The sequence below is a fragment of the Danio rerio genome, chromosome 4 (assembly GCF_052040795.2).
Source record: "Danio rerio strain M-AB ecotype USA chromosome 4, GRCz13ab, whole genome shotgun sequence".
NCBI classification, from domain to species: Eukaryota; Metazoa; Chordata; class Actinopteri; order Cypriniformes; family Danionidae; genus Danio; species Danio rerio.
The window spans coordinates 35,170,976-35,195,432 of NC_141024.2; the positions used below are offsets into that span (position 1 = coordinate 35,170,976).

General features: G+C 40.4%; 2 protein-coding genes, 1 long non-coding RNA gene and 10 other non-coding genes across 14 annotated transcripts; 2 read left to right on the forward strand and 11 right to left on the reverse strand.

Moving 5' to 3' along the window:
• The first annotated feature begins 256 nt into the window (after positions 1-256).
• On the forward strand, positions 257-4,984 carry LOC101885950 (uncharacterized). The gene is made up of 9 exons (XM_087248472.2): positions 257-604; positions 685-1,145; positions 1,354-1,681; positions 1,816-2,569; positions 2,655-2,864; positions 2,956-3,224; positions 3,405-3,664; positions 3,783-4,028; positions 4,121-4,984. The coding sequence occupies exons 1-9, from the start codon at positions 449-451 to the stop codon at positions 4,875-4,877; spliced, it is 3,441 nt and encodes a 1,146-aa protein (XP_087104598.1). The 5' UTR covers positions 257-448; the 3' UTR covers positions 4,878-4,984.
• Positions 4,985-7,230: 2,246 nt separating this feature from the next.
• LOC137494898 (U6 spliceosomal RNA) lies at positions 7,231-7,337 on the reverse strand. The gene has a single exon (XR_015484955.1). It is a non-coding gene; the product is annotated as a U6 spliceosomal RNA (small nuclear RNA).
• Positions 7,338-7,757: 420 nt separating this feature from the next.
• Positions 7,758-7,864, reverse strand: LOC137494587 (U6 spliceosomal RNA). The gene has a single exon (XR_015484873.1). It is a non-coding gene; the product is annotated as a U6 spliceosomal RNA (small nuclear RNA).
• A 423-nt stretch (positions 7,865-8,287) lies between these two features.
• On the reverse strand, positions 8,288-8,394 carry LOC137494750 (U6 spliceosomal RNA). The gene has a single exon (XR_015489631.1). It is a non-coding gene; the product is annotated as a U6 spliceosomal RNA (small nuclear RNA).
• Positions 8,395-8,816: 422 nt separating this feature from the next.
• Positions 8,817-8,923, reverse strand: LOC137494526 (U6 spliceosomal RNA). Its single transcript, XR_015487699.1, has one exon. It is a non-coding gene; the product is annotated as a U6 spliceosomal RNA (small nuclear RNA).
• Positions 8,924-9,343: 420 nt separating this feature from the next.
• On the reverse strand, positions 9,344-9,450 carry LOC137494538 (U6 spliceosomal RNA). Its single transcript, XR_015487795.1, has one exon. It is a non-coding gene; the product is annotated as a U6 spliceosomal RNA (small nuclear RNA).
• A 423-nt stretch (positions 9,451-9,873) lies between these two features.
• On the reverse strand, positions 9,874-9,980 carry LOC137494752 (U6 spliceosomal RNA). Its single transcript, XR_015487921.1, has one exon. It is a non-coding gene; the product is annotated as a U6 spliceosomal RNA (small nuclear RNA).
• A 2,914-nt stretch (positions 9,981-12,894) lies between these two features.
• On the reverse strand, positions 12,895-13,001 carry LOC137494751 (U6 spliceosomal RNA). Its single transcript, XR_015489642.1, has one exon. It is a non-coding gene; the product is annotated as a U6 spliceosomal RNA (small nuclear RNA).
• Positions 13,002-13,424: 423 nt separating this feature from the next.
• LOC137494905 (U6 spliceosomal RNA) lies at positions 13,425-13,531 on the reverse strand. Its single transcript, XR_015484938.1, has one exon. It is a non-coding gene; the product is annotated as a U6 spliceosomal RNA (small nuclear RNA).
• Positions 13,532-13,953: 422 nt separating this feature from the next.
• LOC137494880 (U6 spliceosomal RNA) lies at positions 13,954-14,060 on the reverse strand. The gene has a single exon (XR_015484878.1). It is a non-coding gene; the product is annotated as a U6 spliceosomal RNA (small nuclear RNA).
• A 423-nt stretch (positions 14,061-14,483) lies between these two features.
• LOC137495081 (U6 spliceosomal RNA) lies at positions 14,484-14,588 on the reverse strand. Its single transcript, XR_015485183.1, has one exon. It is a non-coding gene; the product is annotated as a U6 spliceosomal RNA (small nuclear RNA).
• Positions 14,589-15,834: 1,246 nt separating this feature from the next.
• On the forward strand, positions 15,835-23,441 carry LOC147844823 (uncharacterized). Of its 2 annotated transcripts, XM_087249631.1 has the most exons (4): positions 15,835-16,200; positions 17,990-18,134; positions 20,874-21,299; positions 22,552-23,441. In XM_087249631.1, exons 3-4 carry the CDS (start codon positions 20,974-20,976, stop codon positions 22,598-22,600), a joined length of 375 nt encoding a protein of 124 aa, XP_087105757.1. In that variant the 5' UTR covers positions 15,835-16,200; positions 17,990-18,134; positions 20,874-20,973; the 3' UTR covers positions 22,601-23,441. The 2 variants fall into 2 exon arrangements, with proteins under 2 accessions (XP_087105757.1, XP_087105758.1); XM_087249632.1 differs by lacking the exons at positions 15,835-16,200; positions 17,990-18,134 and adding an exon at positions 19,023-20,776.
• LOC147844824 (uncharacterized) lies at positions 21,166-22,646 on the reverse strand. The gene is made up of 3 exons (XR_015483751.2): positions 22,540-22,646; positions 21,432-21,511; positions 21,166-21,289 (listed from the first exon to the last, which is right to left on the reverse strand). It is a non-coding gene; the product is annotated as an uncharacterized LOC147844824 (long non-coding RNA).
• Positions 23,442-24,457: the final 1,016 nt, after the last annotated feature.

The window sequence follows — 24,457 nt, forward strand, 5'->3', positions numbered from 1 at the left end:
CATTTATATGCCCTACTGGGCTATTGTACGTTATATAACCTGGTTTGTTATTATGTATTAGCAGCTTTCAGCTGGATGGTTTTGGAAGCAGTAAGGTAGGAGGTGTACTACACCTTCTGATCATTGGTAGCTAACCTGGCTTTTTCTAACCTTTATCTTTTTCTGCTTTTTACCAAATATAATGACAGCTTTTTTCTCTCTTAGGCTTTTTTCCTCACAAATTGCTTTTTTTTTACCACCGACCGCCGCCATTTTTCATCCCGCTCAACATTAAACCGCTAACTTTTTATCATCACATATTTATGCTCGTCTTCATCTCATTACAATAATTTTAATCATCACATACATTGCAACAACTAATGTTAACATGTTACTAATGCTTAATTGTAGTACTAATATCTAGCAGTAGTAAATTATTATTATTTTTTATTCTGTTAGAAGTATTACTATGAGAGATTGTGCCAATTCTATGTATCTCATTTCCTTTTTTTTTGTGCCATGCACTGTAGCTGACTTGGCTCCTGAACCACCCGTCCGGCCTGAACCTGTGCCCTCTGCGTCGAAAGCTGCTGCGCCAGAAAAGCAGCCTCTGCCCACAGAGGAAGTAAGTAAAATGACTAGTCAAAAATCAGACACCAAAAAAGTAGACATGTACACGATTTCTGTTTTTCCTTTCCCTTACAGCTGCTGCTGCCAGAAGGCTGGAAACAGACACTTCCCAAGGAGCAGCATTTGTGGGTCAGCAAGGCTCTTTTCACCAGAGACAAGTCTGGCAGACTGGCGCTGACTAAAAACTTGCGTCTCTGGTGGCATCCTCCTGGGCCCCGTCCTTTGTATTCTCAACCTCCTTCATCACCAGATGCCTTTTATCATGCAAGGCTGTTCCTGTGGGTCCCTTATCGCTTGTGGGCATACCGGCTGCTGTGTTCACAGCCTAACTGTCGGCGTCTTGGTTTCCCGATGACGGCGTGTGGACTGTACAGGACGGTCAGGAAAGTCTTGGACGTCAGTGGCTGGTACTACATGGCTACAGAATATCTTGAATGCAGGTCCTGCAAAAAAAAGCTAGCAGCCTGGTCTCAAGATATTCTTAGCCAGCTTGATCCTGTCCACAGGGAAATGTTTCCTGCAGTCTTGACCTACAGGTTGGCATATTTATTATGATTTTATATATATATATTTCACTTACACACACACACACACGTACAATACATGAAATGCATATAATATATTAAATAAATACTAACTAAACATGATTATTTGTTTGACAGCACTAGTTTTAACATGGAAAAATGTCTGTTCTGATTAGTCTGATATTTAGCTGCCTTTTTGTGTGTATTTTTTATTATATAGGCTGTCCTGTTATAAGGAGATTGTGAGGTGGATGCGGGGACGCTCACTTGGGAACAGTGCAACGTCTGCCTACCGAAGCCTGTGTGTCAGGCACAGAGAGCAATGGATTGCCCAGACAACCCATTATCTCTCTGTGGTTGGGAAGTTCCCAGACTGCACCACAGATCCCAGCAGTCTCGCTGCCCGGCTACCTCAGATGGTGCCTGTGCCTTGTCCGGCATGGCTGCTGTCAGTGTATGCTAAAGATGTACTGACACGGCTGCCTGAACTAAAGGCTAGAGTGACCTCCATCTATGGAACCATCCTAAAGATGGATTCCACTAAAAAGGTAAAAATACACACACTGATAACATCATTGCCACATTACTGTTTTGTTATTTAATTTATTTGTCACAATATGTTATTTTCCAACCGTAAAACAACAGGTCTTCTATAATATTACTATATTTCATCCTGTATTAGGTCACTAAGAAACTGGCTGGTGAGGCTGCTGGCACTGCAGCATGGGTCACAGATGTGGGCAACGAGTTTGGCCAGGTTCTCATGTGTGTCCTCACTGAGGCAGAGGGTGATGGCCTGCTTCCCATGTGCTCTGGACTCGTGGAGCGCTACCGGAGAGCTGGAGAAGTTCCTCCCCAACTTCTCTATGTGGACCGGGACTGTTGCTCTGCCACTGGGAAAGGAAAGGCGGCTGCAATGTTTAGCGAGTGGGACCAGCTCATTGTCAGGCTGGATGTGTGGCACTTCATGCGGCGGTTTACCGTTGGAGTGACCACAGACAGCCACCCGCTTTATGCACCCTTCATGAAGCGCCTCACTGCTTGCATCTTTGAATGGGATGCTTCAGATGTGGAGAGGCTAATGGAGGCCAAGCGGTTGACAGGCTGCCAGCCCACTGCCAAAGAACTGGCAAAGCATTGCCGCCTCCGCACTCGAGGGGCCCAGGAGACCATGCAGCTTCTTGAGAAGCTGCTACAAGACTTCATGGGGGCCACTGACACCATGGGGATTAGACTTCTGGACCAGGAGAGGATGCAAGAGATCTGGCAGACCCAGCAGCGCCACGTTCATTGCATCCAGGACCCGCCAGGTGTACAGCTGTACAGGAAAACAGGGCAGGTGACCAAGGAGGGGGTCATTCTGCCAGTGTATCGCTGTGCACGTGGCTCCACATCTCTGGAGTCATTCCACCTGCACCTAAATCGCTTCGTCCCAGGTTAACATTACCCAAAAAATGCCACTTGTTGTTTATTTGTGTGTTTGTACTATGATTTTACAATCATTTCTAAATTTGTTTTTAGGTACAAGTGCAAATGCTTTGCATTTTCAAATGTACCTGCTGGAAGGCCTGGTGCAGTGGAATGAGGCACGTGGGGTCGCTGCAGTAGAGGGTGCCCGCAGAGAGAACATCTGCTACGGTGGCCAGCTGCTGCAGTACTGCAATATACTGAGCCAGCAGCTCCTGGGACAGAAACTGGTGCAGGATTACACCAGCCCCGGTGAATATACAGGTATTGCATTAATGCAGACATTTTATTTTAGCTGTTTTCCAGCCATTTCTTTATTTAAAGCATTTATGCAATAAACTCTGTATTTCTACAGGAGAGCTTATTGGTGTGGAATACTTGTATTCTCAGACCAATAGAGCTCTAGAGGAAGACCTGGCTAAAGATCCTGATGTTCCCGATGACCTTCAGGATGAAGACCTACTGGCTGATCTGGAGGGCGATGAGGGGTTTGAGGATGCATACCTCGACGAGCCCACTGAATTTATGGAGCTTGAGGGCAACCTCCAAAACCCCTCTCAGCCCTCATCCCAGACAGACCCAGCAGCTGTGTCTTCCTCTCCTGCGTCGTCCAGTCAGAGCCAGGTCATTGAACACTCAAACACACTGTGTACACTGTGATGTCATGATACGTGATGATTCTGATATTTAATTTTACCACAAAGGAATGACTAACTTTGAGTAAAATTTAACAAAAAGTCATTTCATATTGGTACATTTATTTATTTATTTTTTATTAATTTGTTTGTTTGTTTTCATGTACAGATGGAGAGTGTGGGACCAGATGGCCAACCTGGATATGACCATGTCATTAGACTGGCTGACTGTCTGGTTGACCTGCGGCATCAGGGGTTTGTCACGCAGAGTATGGTAGAAAAGATTGTCATGCTGTGGAACCACCTAGCAGATCATGACAAGGGACCTCTCATCTATCCTCCCCGCCACCGTGACAAACTGCTGAAGGGTCGCTTTAAGGTCAGCCATTCGAAGACCAACGTAACCCCCGGCACAGATAGTCTAAAGAGGTAGCTTTTTTTGTATTCTGTTTTTTTAATTTTTCTATTCATAGCAAGTCTTGGAACCAGCGTTATTGATGTGGTTGACTGATATGTGTCTTATGGTATGTCCCTTTTCATTTCACAGATGCTTTCTTGGTGAAGGTGGACCTGCACAGTGGCCCAGTGCAAGCCGTCTAGTGGAAGCTATCTGCCTGGCTCTCTGCAGAATCCACCCTGCCGGGCAAACCATCTCCGGAGTTCGTGTGAACCGATGGGCTGCCATTCTAAGGGACTACAGGAAGATCCGTGATGTAGTCTTGGGCAGCCCCGGAATCATGGCTCAAACTAAATTAAAACTGTTTGAGCTGAACCAGCTTACCATCTCACAGTGGTAGGTTCAATATTTATTGTTCTTGTTTGTGTCTCCTTTCATATTCAAAATAATTTAACACCTATACTAACTATTGTCTTTTCTGTTCATAGGTTCAACGCACGAACAAAGGAGCAAGAGAGGGAGGTTTTGCAGCAGGACATCGAGGCGTTCTCTGCTCCTCTGGTGGCCCCTGTACCGCTCCCACCGGTGCTACAAAAACTGCTGGAAGCAGTCCAGCACGGACACTCGTGTTTCGAGTCTGCAATACCGCAGGATGCGTCTGGACAGGCAGCACCGCGTTCTCGAGGCCGACCGCCTCCTGTGGGCACAGCGGCAGCATCTGTCAAACCTGGTCCTCATGTCTCTCCTGGCACAGCCACTTACCTCACACCTGCCTCCACATCAGCACCTTTTGCAGCACTTGCATTTAACGCAGCACTTGAATCATCTTCTGCAGGCTTTGCTAAGACTGTTGCTTTTCCTGCTGGTGCTGCACCTGTTCCTGTTCCTGCTGGTGCTGCACCTGTTCCTGCTGGTGCTGTGCCTCTTTCTGTTCCTGCTGGTGCTGCGCCTGTTACTGTTGTTGGAGTACTCGCACCAGTTGCTGCGCCAGATGAAAAGAGGGTGCCAAAGACCACAGCGTGGCGGCGGAAGAAGTTGGCGGAGGCAGCCGCTGCAGCAGCAGCTCAAGGTTTGACTCCCCGAAAAAGACAAGCACCTCAGCAGTTCCTATGCCAAAAGTGTGGCCAGCCAAAAACTAAAGAATTTGGCCATAGCCAGTTCAGAGGCGTCCACTTTTGTGCAAAGGCTTCTGGGAAAACTGTGGCGCAGTGGATGGAGGAAGTTAAAAAAGGAGAGACAAAATAGACTCTAAAAATGACCAATTTTGTACATTTAATCTAAATGTTTATTTTGTTTAAAAAAATAAATAAAAATAAAAAATAAATAAATAAATATATATATATATATATATATTCATACTTGTATATGTTTTAGGGCTTTATGATACCTTAGAAAAATTTGATTACTTCTAAAATAACATTTCCCTAGAAAAATGCAGCTTTTTGTGTGTGTGTTAATAAATCATTTACTTAATATTAAACGGTTAAAAGATCATTTTTAGATGCAATTTAACTCCTAATTCTAAAAATTTTAAGTCTAAAAACACTGTCAAGGTGATTGGCTGTTGTAATTTTCTTTTTTCTTAACTTTTGCAGTTAGTGTTGATTTTTAGCTCTGGGTTAAGCTTTGAGCTGCTCAAGCAAATAGCTGAGCAGCAACTACTGGGAAGGTAGTTTATAAAATAATAATTTATCATACGTTTGTGATTTTTATATCCCATATACTGTTGTGATAACAAAATTAATATTTCACTATATTGTACAGCCCTAATATGTTAAAAGTATAAATAGTTATATATTTTGTGTAAATAAACTGTGTATGTTTCAGCTTTTTTTCTTTTCTTTTTTATAAGATATTTGTTCAGTAGCTATAGTATCCCAAGAGTGGGTTATCTGTTGTGACTCAAATAACTTAATTTATATTACACTTTACATAATTTTTTTCTATTCGTTTATTGCAAACAAGAGTTAAAGAACTTGTTTAATAAAATAAAACTTCCAAAAATACACTGCGTACACATATTCATGTGGTGGCTTTAACATTATCATTGTGTAATTTAAGGGTCCTGTATTTTATTGATAAACAAGTTATAAACAATAGAGTTTACCTAACAGTAAAAAACAATTGTGGTATAAAATTATATTGTAAATTAAACTTAAGTAAATGTTTAATATAAATGCAGTAACACCTAAAAATTATGTGTATATGTTAATGTAACTGTAAAAATTTAAGTAAATAAAATACAACTTTAAAATATATTTAATTATATTCTTAATTTATTAAACTTAAAAGTAATAGTAAACCTATTTAAATATTAATGCCTAATATTTATATTTTAGACTCTTTTAATTATAATATATTTTAATTATTATATATATTATAGATATATATTTTTATATCCTATAACCTAATATTTTTAGGTACTATGATCATTTTGTTTAAATATTTTATTACATGCTATTCAATATTAATAAATAAGTTACCTAAATGTTAGGTAACCTTAAACTGAATGTTTTAATTTAACATCAGTTACCCTATACAATATTCAATTTAAAAGTCAATATTTCAGTATGTTTTATTATTGAACTATTAAAATATTTTATTACTTAAAAAAATATAAAATATAAGTCATAATTATAAAAACATTTTAGCTAGCTATGTTGTAAATAAACATACAATATTTAAAGATATTTGAATACATTTATTACAAAATATACTTTTTTTATTATTAAATGTAACTCCTTTAAAATGAATTTTCTTTTTCAAATTATTCAGTTACATTGTAATACACATTCTTGATTGCCTGCTATACAATGACAGCTGTCCACATGGCTACTTAATATGCACCTGTCATACCCCAGAAAGCACATGGCTACTTGTTATGCCAGTTTCAGGTAGCCTGCCAGCCCGCCCCTGGGCCCGCCTTTGATTTTTTACCATATTGGGCATTTCTTTAATTTCAGCAAGCATGAGCACCCTTCAAGGCCACAGGTGACCCCATTGGGGTTCAGGGGTCACTGCCCTGCAGTCCAAGGCCATGTGACGTCGAGAGGATCGCTGGGAGCCGCAGGGTGGGGACAGAGAAGATCCATCAGGTTCCTTTTCGCAGGGAACAGGGATTTCACATATACTAAAATCGATCCAATTTTAGTATATGTGCCACCGTAGCGAGCACGGACAAGTGGACAGGCTCAGGGCATATGTACGCCTCGAGTCCCAGCAATGTTCCTCCAAGGTGGTGGGACCTGGAGAGCCATGTTCCCACTTGTATGCCGTGCACTACAGAGCTTTGGCCCTGTCAGTGCTAGGCACACTGATTGATGCAGTAGGTCACCAAGTTTATGGACAGGGGGAAATTAGAGTGTCAGGATAGCCTATGGCAAAGTCCCAGTAAAGCAAGGGCTTTGGAAGTGCATTGGTTGCACAACAAAGCAAACGATCAAAGCATCCCACATTCGTTTTCACCATGCATGTAGACTTTCCAGTTGACCCAGCAGCACCTCCCACGATTTGCTAAACCCATCCTCATGCACCATTTGGAATCGTGAAAAGCCTTTTGTCTTTTTTCATTTCTGTACTTTTACCCACGCACTAAAACAGCAATATGGAGCGCTTCACGGATTTGCGTGTCATCCTTTCGCAGGGGCCATGCTAATCTTCTCTGTATCGATCCAATTTTTGTATATGTGCCACCGTAGCAAGCACAGACCAGCGGTCAGGCTCAGGGCATATGTACGCCTCGAGTCCCAGCAATGTTCCTTCAAGGTGGTGGGACCCGAAGAGCCATGTTCCCACTTGTATGCCGTGCACTACAGAGCTTTGTCCCTGTCAGTGCTAGGCACACTGATTGATGCAGTAGGTCACCAAGTTTATGGACAGGGGGAAATTAGAGTGTCAGGATAGCCTATGGCAAAGTCCCACTAAAGCAAGGGCTTTGGAAGTGCATTAGCACAACAAAACAAACGATCAAAGCATCCCACATTCGTTTTCACCATGCATGTAGACTTTCCAGTTGACCCAGCAGCACCTCCCACGATTTGCTAAACCCATCCTCATGCACCATTTGGAATCGTGAAAAGCCTTTTGTCTTTTTGCATTTCTGTACTTTTACCCACGCACTAAAAAAGCAATATGGAGCGCTTCACGGATTTGCGTGTCATCCTTTTGCAGGGGCCATGCTAATCTTCTCTGTATCGATCCAATTTTAGTATATGTGCCACCGTAGCGAGCACAGATCAGCAGTCAGGCTCAGGGCATATGTACGCCTCGAGTCCCAGCAATGTTCCTCCAAGGTGGTGGGACCTGGAGAGCCATGTTCCCACTTGTATGCCGTGCACTACAGAGCTTTGGCCCTGTCAGTGCTAGGCACACTGATTGATGCAGTAGGTCACCAAGTTTATGGACAGGGGGAAATTAGAGTGTCAGGATAGCCTATGGCAAAGTCCCAGTAAAGCAAGGGCTTTGGAAGTGCATTGGTTGCACAACAAAACAAATGATCAAAGCATCCCACATTCGTTTTCACCATGCATGTAGACTTTCCAGTTGACCCAGCAGCACCTCCCACGATTTGCTAAACCCATCCTCATGCACCATTTGGAATCGTGAAAAGCCTTTTGTCTTTTTGCATTTCTGTACTTTTACCCACGCACTAAAACAGCAATATGGAGCGCTTCACGGATTTGCGTGTCATCCTTTCGCAGGGGCCATGCTAATCTTCTCTGTATCGATCCAATTTTAGTATATGTGCCACCGTAGCGAGCACGGACGAGTGGACAGGCTCAGGGCATATGTACGCCTCGAGTCCCAGCAATGTTCCTCCAAGGTGGTGGGACCTGGAGAGCCATGTTCCCACTTGTATGCCGTGCACTACAGAGCTTTGGCCCTGTCAGTGCTAGGCACACTGATTGATGCAGTAGGTCACCAAGTTTATGGACAGGGGGAAATTAGAGTGTCAGGATAGCCTATGGCAAAGTCCCAGTAAAGCAAGAGCTTTGGAAGTGCATTGGTTGCACAACAAAGCAAACGATCAAAGCATCCCACATTCGTTTTCACCATGCATGTAGACTTTCCAGTTGACCCAGCAGCACCTCCAACGATTTGCTAAACCCATCCTCATGCACCATTTGGAATCGTGAAAAGCCTTTTGTCTTTTTCATTTCTGTACTTTTACCCACGCACTAAAACAGCAATATGGAGCGCTTCACGAATTTGCGTGTCATCCTTTCGCAGGGGCCATGCTAATCTTCTCTGTATCGATCCAATTTTAGTATATGTGCCACCGTAGCGAGCACAGACCAGTGGTCAGGCTCAGGGCATATGTACGCCTCGAGTCCCAGCAATGTTCCTTCAAGGTGGTGGGACCCGAAGAGCCATGTTCCCACTTATATACCGTGCACTACAGAGCTTTGGCCCTGTCAGTGCTAGGCACACTGATTGATGCAGTAGGTCACCAAGTTTATAGACAGGGGGAAATTAGAGTGTCAGGATAGCCTATGGCAAAGTCCCACTAAAGCAAGGGCTTTGGAAGTGCATTAGCACAACAAAACAAACGATCAGAGCATCCCACATTCGTTTTCACCATGCATGTAGACTTTCCAGTTGACCCAGCAGCACCTCCCACGATTTGCTAAACTCATCCTCATGCACCATTTGGAATCGTGAAAAGCCTTTTGTCTTTTTGCATTTCTGTACTTTTACCCACGCACTAAAACAGCAATATGGAGCACTTCACGGATTTGCGTGTCATCCTTTCGCAGGGGCCATGCTAATCTTCTCTGTATCGATCCAATTTTAGTATATGTGCCACCGTAGCAAGCACAGACCAGCGGTCAGGCTCAGGGCATATGTACGCCTCGAGTCCCAGCAATGTTCCTTCAAGGTGGTGGGACCCGAAGAGCCATGTTCCCACTTGTATGCCGTGCACTACAGAGCTTTGGCCCTGTCAGTGCTAGGCACACTGATTGATGCAGTAGGTCACCAAGTTTATGGACAGGGGGAAATTAGAGTGTCAGGATAGCCTATGGCAAAGTCCCAGTAAAGCAAGGACTTTGGAAGTGCATTGGTTGCACAACAAAGCAAACGATCAAAGCATCCCACATTCGTTTTCACCATGCATGTAGACTTTCCAGTAGACCCAGCAGCACCTCCCACGATTTGCTAAACCCATCCTCATGCACCATTTGGAAATCGTGAAAAGCCTTTTGTCTTTTTCATTTCTGTACTTTTACCCACGCACTAAAACAGCAATATGGAGCGCTTCACGGATTTGCGTGTCATCCTTTCGCAGGGGCCATGCTAATCTTCTCTGTATCGATCCAATTTTAGTATATGTGCCACCGTAGCGAGCACGGATGAGTGGACAGGCTCAGGGCATATGTACGCCTCGAGTCCCAGCAATGTTCCTCCAAGGTGGTGGGACCTGGAGAGCCATGTTCCCACTTGCACTGTTAAAAATTGTCCCGTTAAAAAACAGTAAAATACTGGCAGCTGCAGTTGCCAGCAATGTACTGTTATTTTACAGTATGTTGCTGTAAAAATACATGGACTACATTGATTTACACAATACTCAAGTGAACTCATTTTGCTCACTGAAAGCAACTGCCTCAACTTGGTCAACTGCTGAATGAGTTTATGAAGTAATGTGCTATATATGCTTAGAAGCATACTTATAATGATAACTTATTTTAGTTAATTAGAAAAGTTCGGTTTAACTCTAATGTCTTATTTTTCACAACAGCACACATACATGTAAATCTGGAATCACCAGAGAGATTCTGACTGCATCGGCAACTAAACAGCCGCTATCTTTAAATAGAGAAACATGCAGAATAACATCAGCAGTTCATTGTTCATCTTTAACTCATACACTGGCTCTACTCTCCTCCACAACGTTGACAGACAGAAGAAATTAGCTTCAGATTTTACAGTAAAATACTGTTTTTTCCTTGATTTAACAGTAATCTACTGGCAGCTGTGGTTGCCAGCAATCTACTGTTTTTTTACAGTCTACTTCCGTTGTGTAAATTAACAGTATATTACTGTTAAAATACATTTTTACACTGTGTTTTTACCTCTCACACCTTTAACCCTTTAAACCCCAGAGCATATACTTCAGTTTTAATTGAAGTGTCCACACTACTGAGTGTTCAAGAAACATGGAGCAAAGCTGAAGTAAATTCATTAATTAACTGACTAATTAAATGATAATTGAGGATTAACAATGAACAAATGAAGAAATACTGAAGGGAAAAAACAAGAACAGAACATACAAAACTTTAGTCACAGCTTTATAATGAAATAACCTGAAGAACAACAAATGATTAAATCCTTTAAATGATCAGCGGATGATTAAACAACTCTACAAACATCATCACCAGCTACACTTATTACTTAATACATGTATTTTTGTATAACATCTACTAAAGTGCTTCTTGAGAAAAAGTTAAAGTTTTACGTCACCATCATGGAGAACAGAGTTTGCTTTAGTTGGGCTCTTAGCCCTGTCATTTTTTATCATTTATGTATCTTGGCTGCTTCAATTGTTAAGAACTTTGTTTAAAAAGTTTCTTTGTTGTGGCAAGTCAGCCAAAAACCTAAATAAGATCTGGTGATGTTCATGTTGATATTAAATGGCAGAGTCTGTTCTCATTTAGTATAATAAAATTTACTGCTCCTATTCAATGTTAAATCTATTGTTTTACATTATATGTATATATATGGCAATGATTTCTGGAAGTTTTTAAGAATATCTTGGACGATAACACTGCTCTATGGTGTAAAGCGCACTCAAAGAGACATCAATAATCAGCATATGAACCTCAATAATGGTGACAACAAATTTAACAAAATTTAACAAAATTAACAGTTTAACTCACAAACAGGCAACTGAAAGTCTAAACATAAACAACAGCAGAATCAAACACAAATAAAGAAAACTGTTAGACCATTATACAACATTTATTTATACCGCAATGCATGCTGGGATATTTGTACCGTGCCACTCCCAGCATGCATTGCAGCATGAAACATTTGAGATGTTACCATTGTTGAGATACAAGGTCAGATTCATGAGATCTGAGTGTGTATTTGTCATAACTCAACTGTTTTTGTATGTTATTTCTTAACTTTAAAGTAATTACAGAGGTATCTTTTCTGTTTCCACTTCTCATTAATTAAATTAATACCTGCAACTAAGCATAAAATCTATTGATGAGGCACTTCATCCAGATTTATACCAAAACATTTATCATAACTAAATTCAGATAAAAAGACTTCTCTATTTATTGACTTCCCAACTTTATTGCTATAGTTTAAACGTTTTGTAAACTCTGTATTACAGCAGGTGGAAAGTATTATTAAATGAGTTCAAGGGTGAAGAACCCAACTAAATCAGCCCCTCACTCCATTACGGTGACACAAAAAACACCTTAATTTCTGTTGGATCTCAATGAGAATTGTATGGCAGTCAAATCAGTCAGTAATAAGTGTGTCTGCTGTTGTTTGTAGAGTTGTTTAATGATCCTCTGCTGAGACTGAAGCTGTTTTATTTGATTTGATTTTATTTAATGTTGTAACTCAAGTCACTGTTTGTATTTCTTGTTTCTTTTCTTCAGTAATTGTGATTATTAACAGCAGGTGTTCATCAGTGTCTGAATTCACTCATTAGTGTTCATTAACTCTGTCAGGTGAACTATATTAGTTAACTAGTGTATGAAATAGTGAACAAGGACACACAGTGTGATTTCAAACACAGACTTCAAAACATCGAATCTGAACTCTGTTAGCTCACAGTTTTCTGCAGTTGGTTACTTTCTCGAAGACAAAAATGTTACCCAGAAAGCACTGTTTTTAACAGAATATTACTGTTTTAGTGAAAAAACATTATTTTACCGTAGAATCTGACCGTTTTTTAACAGCAATTTTTTACAGTGTGTATGCCGTGCACTACAGAGCTTTGGCCCTGTCAGTGCTAGGCACACTGATTGATGCAGTAGGTCACCAAGTTTATGGACAGGGGGAAATTAGAGTGTCAGGATAGCCTATGGCAAAGTCCCAGTAAAGCAAGGGCTTTGGAAGTGCATTGGTTGCACAACAAAGCAAACGATCAAAGCATCCCACATTCGTTTTCACCATGCATGTAGACTTTCCAGTTGACCCAGCAGCACCTCCCACGATTTGCTAAACCCATCCTCATGCACCATTTGTAATCGTGAAAAGCCTTTTGTCTTTTTTCATTTCTGTACTTTTACCCACGCACTAAAACAGCAATATGGAGCGCTTCACGGATTTGCGTGTCATCCTTTCGCAGGGGCCATGCTAATCTTCTCTGTATCGATCCAATTTTAGTATATGTGCCACCGTAGCGAGCACGGACGAGTGGACAGGCTCAGGGCATATGTACGCCTCGAGTCCCAGCAATGTTCCTCCAAGGTGGTGGGACCTGGAGAGCCATGTTCCCACTTGTATGCCGTGCACTACAGAGCTTTGGCCCTGTCAGTGCTAGGCACACTGATTGATGCAGTAGGTCACCAAGTTTATGGACAGGGGGAAATTAGAGTGTCAGGATAGCCTATGGCAAAGTCCCAGTAAAGCAAGGGCTTTGGAAGTGCATTGGTTGCACAACAAAGCGAACGATCAAAGCATCCCACATTCGTTTTCACCATGCATGTAGACTTTCCAGTTGACCCAGCAGCACCTCCCATGATTTGCTAAACCCATCCTCATGCACCATTTGGAATCGTGAAAAGCCTTTTGTCTTTTTTCATTTCTGTACTTTTACCCACGCACTAAAACAGCAATAGGGAGCGCTTCACGGATTTGCGTGTCATCCTTTCGCAGGGGCCATGCTAATCTTCTCTGTATCGATCCAATTTTAGTATATGTGCCACCGTAGCAAGCACAGACCAGCGGTTAGGCTCAGGGCATATGTACGCCTCGAGTCCCAGCAATGTTCCTTCAAGGTGGTGGGACCCGAAGAGCCATGTTCCCACTTATATACGTGCACTACAGAGCTTTGGCCCTGTCAGTGCTAGGCACACTGATTGATGCAGTAGGTCACCAAGTTTATGGACAGGGGGAAATTAGAGTGTCAGGATAGCCTATGGCAAAGTCCCAGTAAAGCAAGGGCTTTGGAAGTGCATTGGTTGCACAACAAAGCAAACGATCAAAGCATCCCACATTCGTTTTCACCATGCATGTAGACTTTCCAGTTGACCCAGCAGCACCTCCCACGATTTGCTAAACCCATCCTCATGCACCATTTGGAATCGTGAAAAGCCTTTTGTCTTTTTTCATTTCTGTACTTTTACCCACGTACTAAAACAGCAATATGGAGCGCTTCATGGATTTGCGTGTCATCCTTTCGCAGGGGCCATGCTAATCTTCTCTGTATCGATCCAATTTTAGTATATGTGCCACCGTAGCGAGCACGGATGAGTGGACAGGCTCAGGGCATATGTACGCCTCGAGTCCCAGCAATGTTCCTCCAAGGTGGTGGGACCTGGAGAGCCATGTTCCCACTTGTATGCCGTGCACTACAGAGCTTTGGCCCTGTCAGTGCTAGGCACACTGATTGATGCAGTAGGTCACCAAGTTTATGGACAGGGGGAAATTAGAGTGTCAGGATAGCCTATGGCAAAGTCCCAGTAAAGCAAGGGCTTTGGAAGTGCATTGGTTGCACAACAAAGCAAACGATCAAAGCATCCCACATTCGTTTTCACCATGCATGTAGACTTTCCAGTTGACCCAGCAGCACCTCCCACGATTTGCTAAACCCATCCTCATGCACCATTTGGAATCGTGAAAAGCCTTTTGTCTTTTTTCATTTCTGTACTTTTACCCACGCACTAAAACAGCAATATGGAGCGCTTCACGGATTTGCGTGTCATCCTTTCGCAGGGGCCATGCTAATATTCTCTGTATCGATCCAAGTATATGTTTTTTTTTTTTTTCAAAACATCAGTTCAGAAGCATATAAAAATATCATTTACAAACATTCCTTATGACATTATGTTGGTTTCAAAACAGGAAAACAACAAGCATAATCATTCTGGCAAATCTATTTTCAAACCATCTAGTGAGTACGTAATATAAGGAGTATTCAACATAAACGTTTTGTAAAATTCAGTCTCTTTTTCTTCCATTCTAAAATATTGTTCCACAGTTTTAATATAGTTTTCCCTCTTCGTCTATTTCCACAAATATTTTTTTCCAAAATTGTTCTGAAACTGGTCTTTTATGCACTTTGTTTCTGAAACAAATGTAGACATTTTTGAGAAAACATTCTTGAAAATCTTTCTCATTTTCCTTTAAAAACATTTTCACATTATTCCTTCATTCGAATCTATGATTTCAAAACTTTCTGGATCCACACCTACAAATGTTTCCATAATTTATCGTCCATCCAAACTAAATAATGAATTTCTAAATGACTTTGCTGCTTTTTAACACATATTACCACCCTCTCACCTAATATTATGGTTTTAGGAGATTTTAATATTCATGTGGATAATTTTAATAACTCCCTTACAAGAGATTTTATATCCTGTCTTGAGAGCTTTGGACTTCAACAGCATGTCAATGTTCCCACACACTCTAAAGGACACACCCTCAACCTCATCTGCTGCTCTGGTGTTTCACCCATTGACCTCTCTGCTGAGGAACTCCCTATAACGGATAATTTTCTCCTCTGATTTAATTTTGCACTCTCTCTTTCTTCCACCAAATCTCTCCGTACTATTTCCTTCCGTAACATAAAACATATTAATTTAAAATCCTTTTTTTGCTAGTATTAACTCTCTTCCTGAAATTACTAACCTTTCATCACCAAATGATTTAGTTTCTCATTACAACACTGGACTTCACTATAAGTCTCTGTAATAAAGTTCACGGCCCTTTGGCCGCCTGGAAGAAGGAGGCGGAGAACCGACGTAGTTTAAAATTATTTATTAATAACAGGGACGGCAGCTCCTCACGGAGACAATGGGGGGGTTGGCGCCACAGCCCCTGCGAGACCTATATGAGATGGGCCGAGAGAACAGGAGATGAAAAAAAAGGAAAGACAGAGTACACCAGGAAAGGGGAGAGAGGAAAATGAAAAAAAAAATTGGGGTTCGGTTCTCCAGACACGCTGCCACTCGGTCCTCCACCAGCTGAGAGATGCGACGACGTGCTGGGAGCCCTGTGGAGGAATCTATCTACCCGTCCGTCTTCTGGCGTCCGGCAGCGGTTCTCCTGGCTGGCTGGCGGCATCTCTGGTCTCCTGCTCCGCTCCCGCTTCGGTGGATGGATGCAGGCTCTGGCATCATGGTGGATCGCGGCGACTCCCCCGGGTTCTGTGGGATGGCTCCTTTCAGCATTTTCCCCTTCGGTGGTGAGCCCCACGTCCCCTGCTCCTCCCCATGCTGGGAGACGGCATCAGGAAGATCCTTTCCTCACCAGCCTCAGGCCGCCCCGGCACTCTGGGCAGACGAACGGGTTTCTCCCCCACTCGGGTTAACTCCCAAACACTCGCCACCTCTCTCAGCGGCAAGGGCATCTGAACAACGCGTCCCTCCTTCTCCTTCTACAGGTATGGATCATATGTTTTGTCCCAGCTAAGATCTTAAAATGTTCTTTACTTCTCATAGTAACAACTAATGATAATAATTGTCATGGTCACATATATTGCTGTATATGAAGGGATATTTATTTATTAGCATGATGGTTGCTATATTTTAATGAAACAACTGTTTACTATGTATATGGAGCTATCAAACCGACACGAGCGTTGAAAATAATACATAAGCTAAACTTTTTCAGGTTTTGTGCAGCCATATTTACATGTAAGTAATATCACAGTATAAAAATAACCTACAACACGAAATCTCTAGGACAGGTGAACTTTCTGACGACACAGCGTCACCAGCACAGACCAAACACTGCACAAAGAATGAGATATTTCATACATGATGTGACCTTAGCATTAATGTAACAATAAAAATAACTTACCGCACAAAATCTCTGTAATAGATGAACGTCTGACAGCGCAGTGTCAGGTACACAGACAAAATACTGCACACACAGTGAAATATTTTAAATGTGATGTGAGCAAAACATACTGTTTATCAGAACAGGATAAAAATAACCTACCGCTCTAAATCACTATGAGAGGTGTATTTGCTGACAGCGCAGCCTCACGAACAAAGACAAAATGCTGCACAAAGAGTGAAAAACTTCGAACGTGATGTAACCAGAACATACTGTGCATCAATATAACAGTATAAAAATAACTTACCACACAAAATCTCTACGACAGGTGTACTTTCTGAAGGCGCAGCCTCACGAATACTGCTCAAAAAGTGAGATGTTTTAAACATGTCGTGAACAAAACATACTGTGCATCAATATAACAGTATAAAAATAACTTTCCACACAAAATCACTTTAACATACGAATTAATCTCGACAGCAGATGAACTTTCTGACCCGATAAATTGAGCATTCAGAGCAAGAGAAACTTTGGAAAATCCTTAGCGCTGATTGGCCCTGATTTTAAACTTTAGACAATGCATCCCTCCGATTAGCCCAGGGTCTAAGCAAGCTGTAGACAATCGCGGCTTCTCGTTGGACGAGAGTCTACAGTCTACAGTTACCATTGCACGTTCCCTGGGCAGATGTCCGGCGATCGACCTGTACGGCGTGCAAATTTCATTTTAGATGTGTAGGCAATTACAGCACCTGATTGGTTGATTGAGTTTCAGCAAACCATGAATGAACTGCTTTTGCGAGTGAACAACCCCCTGGTGATGTCATCAAAACAAATAGTAGTAACTGTCAGGACACGTTGCATATGGTGTGGTGCTTTTGAAATTAAAGCAAACAACCCTAACTGTGCATGAAAGTGAACCATGAAATGATCATTTAATAAGTTTGTTATTAAAATTTAAGTTGTTTTTTAAATTAAATTACTTTTGATGGTTCACTCAAAATCCCCATAAACCTCAACAAATGGAATATATAAATTAATATATGTAATATCAGTTCTATAAATAAAATATTCATATGTAATAGTAGTAATTAAAGGTCAAACTTTTTTATAAATGCATAATGTTTAGTAGAATTATCCTTAAATATGTTTGTATAACAAAAAATGGAAACATTTTGCTTCTGTTCTATTATATTATACAGATATACCATCATATTTCTAATAGCAGTAATACAATTACATAAAATGAATAATAATCCCTTACTTTGTTACTGGGTAAGTATTTTAATTATAGTAACTAACTACTTTGTAACAAATTACAACAGTTCTATTTTGAGAGTGTAATGGCATAGGATATTTGAATAATGTACAGTTTTTGTATTTGTGTGTTGCAGGTGGAGCTTGATGTTGGAGTGTGGTTTAAGGATGAATCCACTGGCATCCCATCTGACGGCAACAGGATAAGCTGTCATCGACTCCAGAGCTGGACTTGGAAAAACACAGAGGAGCAATAGACTTTTCAGAGCGCCTGTACCAGAGGTTACTATTAAAATGGACTGCATATTATTGTCATAGACTTAGATAATGATTCTAAATTAAATTCAAAATCAGAAGATTTAGTCAATTTTTAAAAACCAATGAAGTCCTTCCAACACATACAAAAAGAAACACGAGATTGTATTTTATTATCCAAATTTATTAAAAGTGCAAAAGAAAAGTTCTAAACATATTGTTAGACCTGCCTGACATAAAAATGTATACTATAGATATACTTTGTACATAATAAAAAACACATTACTATTACAATCATTAGTTTTAATATTACTGATAGCAGTTATAGATATAAGGATATATTTGTATACATAAAAAAATACTGCCAGGTCAAGCATTTAGATATAAAAAAATAAATAAATACATCCTCTTAAAAAAAAAACAAAGCTAACAATTAAAGTATATAAAGCAACATTAGTTATCACAAAGTAATAATTAAAGTACTTTAAATAACATAATTATATATTTTTTATTACTAAAATTTTATAATAAATAAATAATTAAATAAAATAATTATATTAAAGTACTTTAAATAACATTATGATAATATATACTTAATAAACATAAATAAATTCATACATACATACATAAATAAATAAAAACAAGAAAACAATTAAAGAAATACTGTAAACTGTAAAACAATAAACTGTTAATATAACATACATTTCTGGAACAAAACAGTGTTACAACAATCAACAAATTAGTGTAAAACACTGTAAACTTAAACAGTCAAATGTTAATATAAAATTTGTTTCTACAACAATCAACAAATTAGTGCAAACTGTAAAAAAAAAAAAAGCTTAACTTTTGTAAATTAAGAATAAGTTACAATCTACAAATTAGTATAAAACGATGTGTACTCTGAAACAGTCAACTGTTAATAACACTGTTACAAGTCAAGAACTATGAACCGCAACATGGATAGAGGTCCAGTTAGACAGACTCGGAGGCCTGAGACTGAGAGCCCAAGAGAACGTCCACAGCCCTTTTAAAGTCTTCAAAACAGTCAAACGTCTGCCCAGCAAGGTTTGTGGACGTGGAGGCTTTGGAGCTCTCACAGTAGCTCTTCTTTCTGTATTTCTTGTGGCCTTGAGTTGGTTGGCCACACAGAGCACAGATGTAAACCTTCACTGAGGTTGGATGTCCAGAGCCACTGAGTTCTGCCTTTTTCCTCTTGTAGACTGTTGATCTTGAGGGCAACAGTAGCGGAGTGGATGCCTGCGGCAAGGAAACAGCGGGAGGTGCAGTCAGCAGAGTGTGTGTGTGCCGGAGTCCTGCGGGCATCGAATGGGCCGGCGCAGGAACTGGTTGAGCAAGAGCAGAGGGAGGGACAGGTAAGATTTGCGGGAGCCTTTGCTTCAACTTTCGGGTGCCGGCCAGAGAAGTGGTGATGGGATACTGCACTGCAGGCCGGCTGGTATGGGGTCTTTCCTCTGGAAGCTCCTCAGCGGGGGGCTGGCTGGTGCTGGAGACGCTCTGGTGACGACGGAGGACAGACAGACCCTGGTCGGTGACGTTTGTGGCTGACAGTGCCTCCTGCCTCCTGATGAACTCGCTTACGCACTTTGAATTTATTTTCAGGATGGGAATCCCGAGTTTGCTGAGCTGATCATCGTCCACCGTCACTCTCTGCTGCACACGCTGGTACAGTTTAGTGATCTGCTGTTTCAGCGGTGACCCTTTAGCTTTTCCTCCAACACCAGGATGAAGCCACAGCTGTTTGACCAGGCAGTACATCAGCCGGTTCTTTCTGGAGTCCACCAAGTGTGCGGCTGAGTACCGCTTGCTGAACTTGAGCTTCTGCACCAGGGACGCCTCAGTCGGATCTCCACTGGTGCGGCCAAACAGAGCATTGCCCCAGCGTGCAGAGTAGAGGCTGTCGAATTGTTGGATGCTGCGGTCATGGAGGTCAAGCTTGTTCCAGGCGCTGATGACCTTTTGCCTGGTCGACTCATTTAAGGCAAGTTTTCCTTCCTCCAGGGCGATCTCAACAAGGACTTTACACAGATCCTCTACGTGCTGGTACCCAGGCAGATGATTGGGACCGCACACGTCCTCCACACAGGGGTCAAATTCAGCAGCCACTGCCTGATCGGTGAGGCACAGACGGTTCCTCAGAGGAGTCAGGCTGTCCCTCTCGCGGTCTGAGGAGTAGCCCACATCATCATCTTCCTCCTGCAGCTCTTCCTCTTCCTCTGCCACCCCAGCAGGAACATCTTCGTCCTCATCCTCATCTGCCTGAAGTGTCTCTCTAGTCTGAGCGTAATGATCAGGAGCACTGAAGGGCTCTGAGGACTGGGAAAACAGGTACTCCAGACCAATGCGCTCATCACCAGCAGGAACCGGAGGCCTGTAGTTTGCCTCCTCCACCTCCCCAAATAGCTCCTGGCACCTTTGGTTTAGGCGATGAGCTGCGAAAGTCTGCTGAGGGGACTTTTCCTTCCACCATTCCAGGAAATTCTGGAGGGTGAAACCACATCCGGTCATCCTTTAGGACTTTCCTCCACTTTCTGTTTCCATATTTGTCTTTATAAGACATGGCCCTCTGAAAGAGTCCCCTTTCAGTATCCTCCTTCAGCCTCAGTATGTCCAGACTCCCACATCTTGTGCCAACCCTGAAATGACACCTGGTAATTAGAATAACCGAGACAAAACTGTGTTAAAATCAGTTAAAGTTGATTTTTTGTAGTATTAAAGTATACATTTTTCTTATCTTAACATCCACAGAGTACTTTGACAGTTACCTCAGAATGTGCTGGGTCACTGTGTGTTGACCCACCAGATGACCTTCTAGGTTGAACGTCAGAAGAAGCCAAGGCAAGAACTGATGAGGCTGATACAGGAGCTGATCAAGAAGACAAGGCAGGAACTGCTGAGGCTGATACAGGAGCCGATGAAGAAGCCGAGGCAAAAACTGATGAGGCTGATGCAGGAGCCGATGAAAAAGACTGGCAAGGAACTGATGAGGCTGACGCAGGAGCCGATGAAGAAGACTGGCAAGGAACTGATGAGGCTGACGCAGGAGCCGATGAAGAAGACTGGCAAGGAACTGATGAGGCTGACGCAGGAGCCGATGAAGAAGACTGGCCAGGAACTGATGAGGCTGATGCAGGAGCCTCCAATAAAGAAGTCGACGCAGGAGCCTTCAACAAAGTAAGTATAATAGTTAAAACCTTTTTCATTGACATAATCATACTTTTTGCACAGTCTCCCCATCTATGCTCACAAAACTGTATTCAGGAGTATATACACCACCTAATTGTGATGTACAAACGATGAACTTACAGCAGACAGTGGAGAGTCTGAGTGGGGCTTCTGTGAAAGATCTGCACAGGAACGTTTTCTTCTCTTTGCTTCCCCGGCTCCTAAATGAGCACAGTTATGATTATCAGAAGACAGTGTCTTAGTGTGATGAATTTTATTTATTAATGCACACAGTTGAAGCCGGAATTATAAGCCCCCCTGTTAAATTTTGGACTTTATTTTTCACAATTTATGTGTAATGGAGAGAGGACTTGTTCAGGCACATTTCTAAACATAATAGTTCTAATAACTTAATTTCTTATAATTTATCTTTACCATGATGACAGTATATAATATTGGGTCATACTTTACAATAAGGTTTCATTAGATAATGTATTTACTAACATGAACTAATTATGAACAATGCTTGTACAACATTTTTAATCATAGTTCAACATGTACTAATGCTTTATTAAAATAATATTTAATGCTTAGTTGATGGACTGTGAGTTGGCATGGATGACTGTAACACGAACAAATACTGTATTAAGTATATTGTTCATTGCTTGTTTATGGTAGTAAATGCTTTGACATTAACTAATACAAACTTATTGTAAAGTGTCACCCTTTGAGGTAACACTTTAGAGTAATAGTTCATTAGTTAATATTAGTTAATGCATTTACTGACATGACTTAGAAGTTTAATACATTAATTATTTTTTTATGTTTAAGTTAAATAACGTTAGTTCATTAATGCACTGTGCATTAAGTAATGTCAACAAGCACAACTTTGGATTTTAATAATGCATTAATGTTGAACTGTAATTAATAAATGCTGCACAAGATTGGTGACACTTATTGTTAGTAAATTGATTAACTAAAGGACTATTATACTGAAGTGCTACCATATTCAGATTGAGAAAGTAAAGGCTTAACTAGCTTAACACTGTTTGTTCTGTAGCCAATAGAAAAACATAAATAATAAAACAAATAAAACTTTCTTCAGAAGATAATATACTATCGTAAGTACTGTGAACATGTCCTTGCTCCATTACCTTAAATAAATATTTCACAGGAGGGCCCTCAACTGTAGTTCATGTTGCAACAGTATGAATAAATGTTAATAAGTGACATTCATTATGTGATATACCTTGTCTTTCAGAGGAGCTGAGTGGTTTCTTCGGCAGACCGCCTTTGTCCTCAACTGCTAAAGAAGGACAAAAAAAAAAAAAAAAAACACAAGATAGGCAAAAGTCAGTGTCAAAGCAGCAAGAAGACAATCTCATCAGCACAGTGTTTTGATGTTGTGTTTCATTGATTATGCTATGGTACATAAACAATTAAAGACAATAATAAAGGGTTATACACACTGCAAATTTTAGATTGTAGATTTAACTACCTTAGAGTTCAAATTAACACTCCCTCAGTGTTTATATGGGAACCACTATAAAAGTGTTAAAATAACACTTTTGAAAGTGTTAAAAATTTTTACCACTCAGAGAGTGTTAATTAGCAAACTCTTATTGTGTAAAATATATGTAAAATGTATATCAAAATACTGGCAGCAGTAGCCAAAACCAAAGATGAAATCAACTGAGAATAAAACTTTTAATAAAATAATAATTATTAAAAAAATAAACAAATTACAAAATAAAATTTATTTTTATTTTCAACATCTTTAAAACAACTCATGACATTAAACAACTCATCATGGAGCTTCACTTATTACTGAGCTTTGGCTTTAATTCTGTCATGTGAACAAAAGCTCTTTATGAAATTTCTGTTGTTCATTTGAAGTCACCATGATGGAGGACAGAGTCTGCTTTAGTAGGGCTCTTCAACTTCTTGCTATAAAATGTTTTATTTATTTGGATGCTATAATTATTAGTGCTAATCACACTATTCTTACATGTAGCATGAAAATTCAAAAGAAAATGTAAGAGTCAGTCTGAAGAGATTAACTTTGATATCAAAGCCATCTTCTCCTGCTTGTTTTCTAATTCAGTGTCATATTAGTTATGTGTGTGAAATAAATAAAATACATAAATGAAACCACTGAAGCTTTAACAATTAATGACTTTAAAAGCATGATTTACAATGTGAATGTTTGATCTATGGCAGCACTTAAAAACACACAGACATCAACAATTAGTCTTTGAATCTCAATAATGGTGACAAACAAAAAAATAAAAATCAATTAAAAAAACTACTGAAATATTACCTCCTAAACACAACACAAAATAAATAAAAAGAAAGAGATTGTAACAACATAAAGCTGCATAATTTATTTATGATGCAATGCATGCTGGGAGCTTTGTACTATGCTGGCACCCAGCATGAAATATGCAGCTTTTTTCTTTTTAGCAACCATGGTTGAGGTTCATATCCTGATTCTTGATGTCTGTGTGTCATAAAGATCGGCTGGAGCTTTAGTGTATGACGCTTTATATAACTCTACAATTTTAACACTTCACTCTGAATTACCACAACACTTAAAATTTGAACACCAATGAATTTGCTGTGCACCTTGTGCTTCAAAAGCATTGAGGGTTTTTCACAAGTAGTGCATCATCTGCTCATCCACCGTCACCTCTAGAACCCGATGAGCTGGAGCTGGCCGCCACTGCAGGAAGAGGCCTGTCCTTTGGGGGTTTCTGTGAGTTACAAGTTGTAGTTTGCATGAAATGTTGCCAGCATGATATATATTTTTAATATAGTAATTTAAAAAATGAAATAAAGCCTATCTTTGCTGAGAATGTACTGTTGGAACCGCTTCAGTGTCACGAAAAATCTCGAGAAATGGAAAAACCTCAAAAAATAAAAAAAATGAAAAAATCTTGAAAGATCAAGAAAAATCACGAAAAATGATAAAATCTTGAAAAAGCACAAAAAATCTTTAAAAATCACGAAAAATAAAAAATAATAAAAAATTCAAAAAAATTAAAATTTTTGAAAAATCACAAAAATGAAAATTTTTTTGAAAAATCACAAAAAATGAAAATTTTGTGAAAAATCGGAAAAAATCACAAAAAATTAAAATGTTTTGAAAAATCTCAAAAAATGAAATT

What these genes read in the sequence shown, in the direction of transcription:
- LOC101885950 (XM_087248472.2), top strand. Translation starts at nt 449, where the DNA reads ATGAGAGATTGTGCCAATTCTATGTATCTCATTTCCTTTTTTTTTGTG. An exon ending in CCTGCAGTCTTGACCTACAG is followed by an intron (nt 1,146 to 1,353) that starts GTTGGCATATTT and finishes TTTATTATATAG; the next exon opens with GCTGTCCTGTTATAAGGAGA. An exon ending in GGCACAGATAGTCTAAAGAG is followed by an intron (nt 3,665 to 3,782) that starts GTAGCTTTTTTT and finishes TTCATTTCACAG; the next exon opens with ATGCTTTCTTGGTGAAGGTG.
- LOC147844823 (XM_087249631.1), top strand. Translation starts at nt 20,974, where the DNA reads ATGAGGCTGATACAGGAGCTGATCAAGAAGACAAGGCAGGAACTGCTG. An exon ending in ACGCAGGAGCCTTCAACAAA is followed by an intron (nt 21,300 to 22,551) that starts GTAAGTATAATA and finishes CTTGTCTTTCAG; the next exon opens with AGGAGCTGAGTGGTTTCTTC.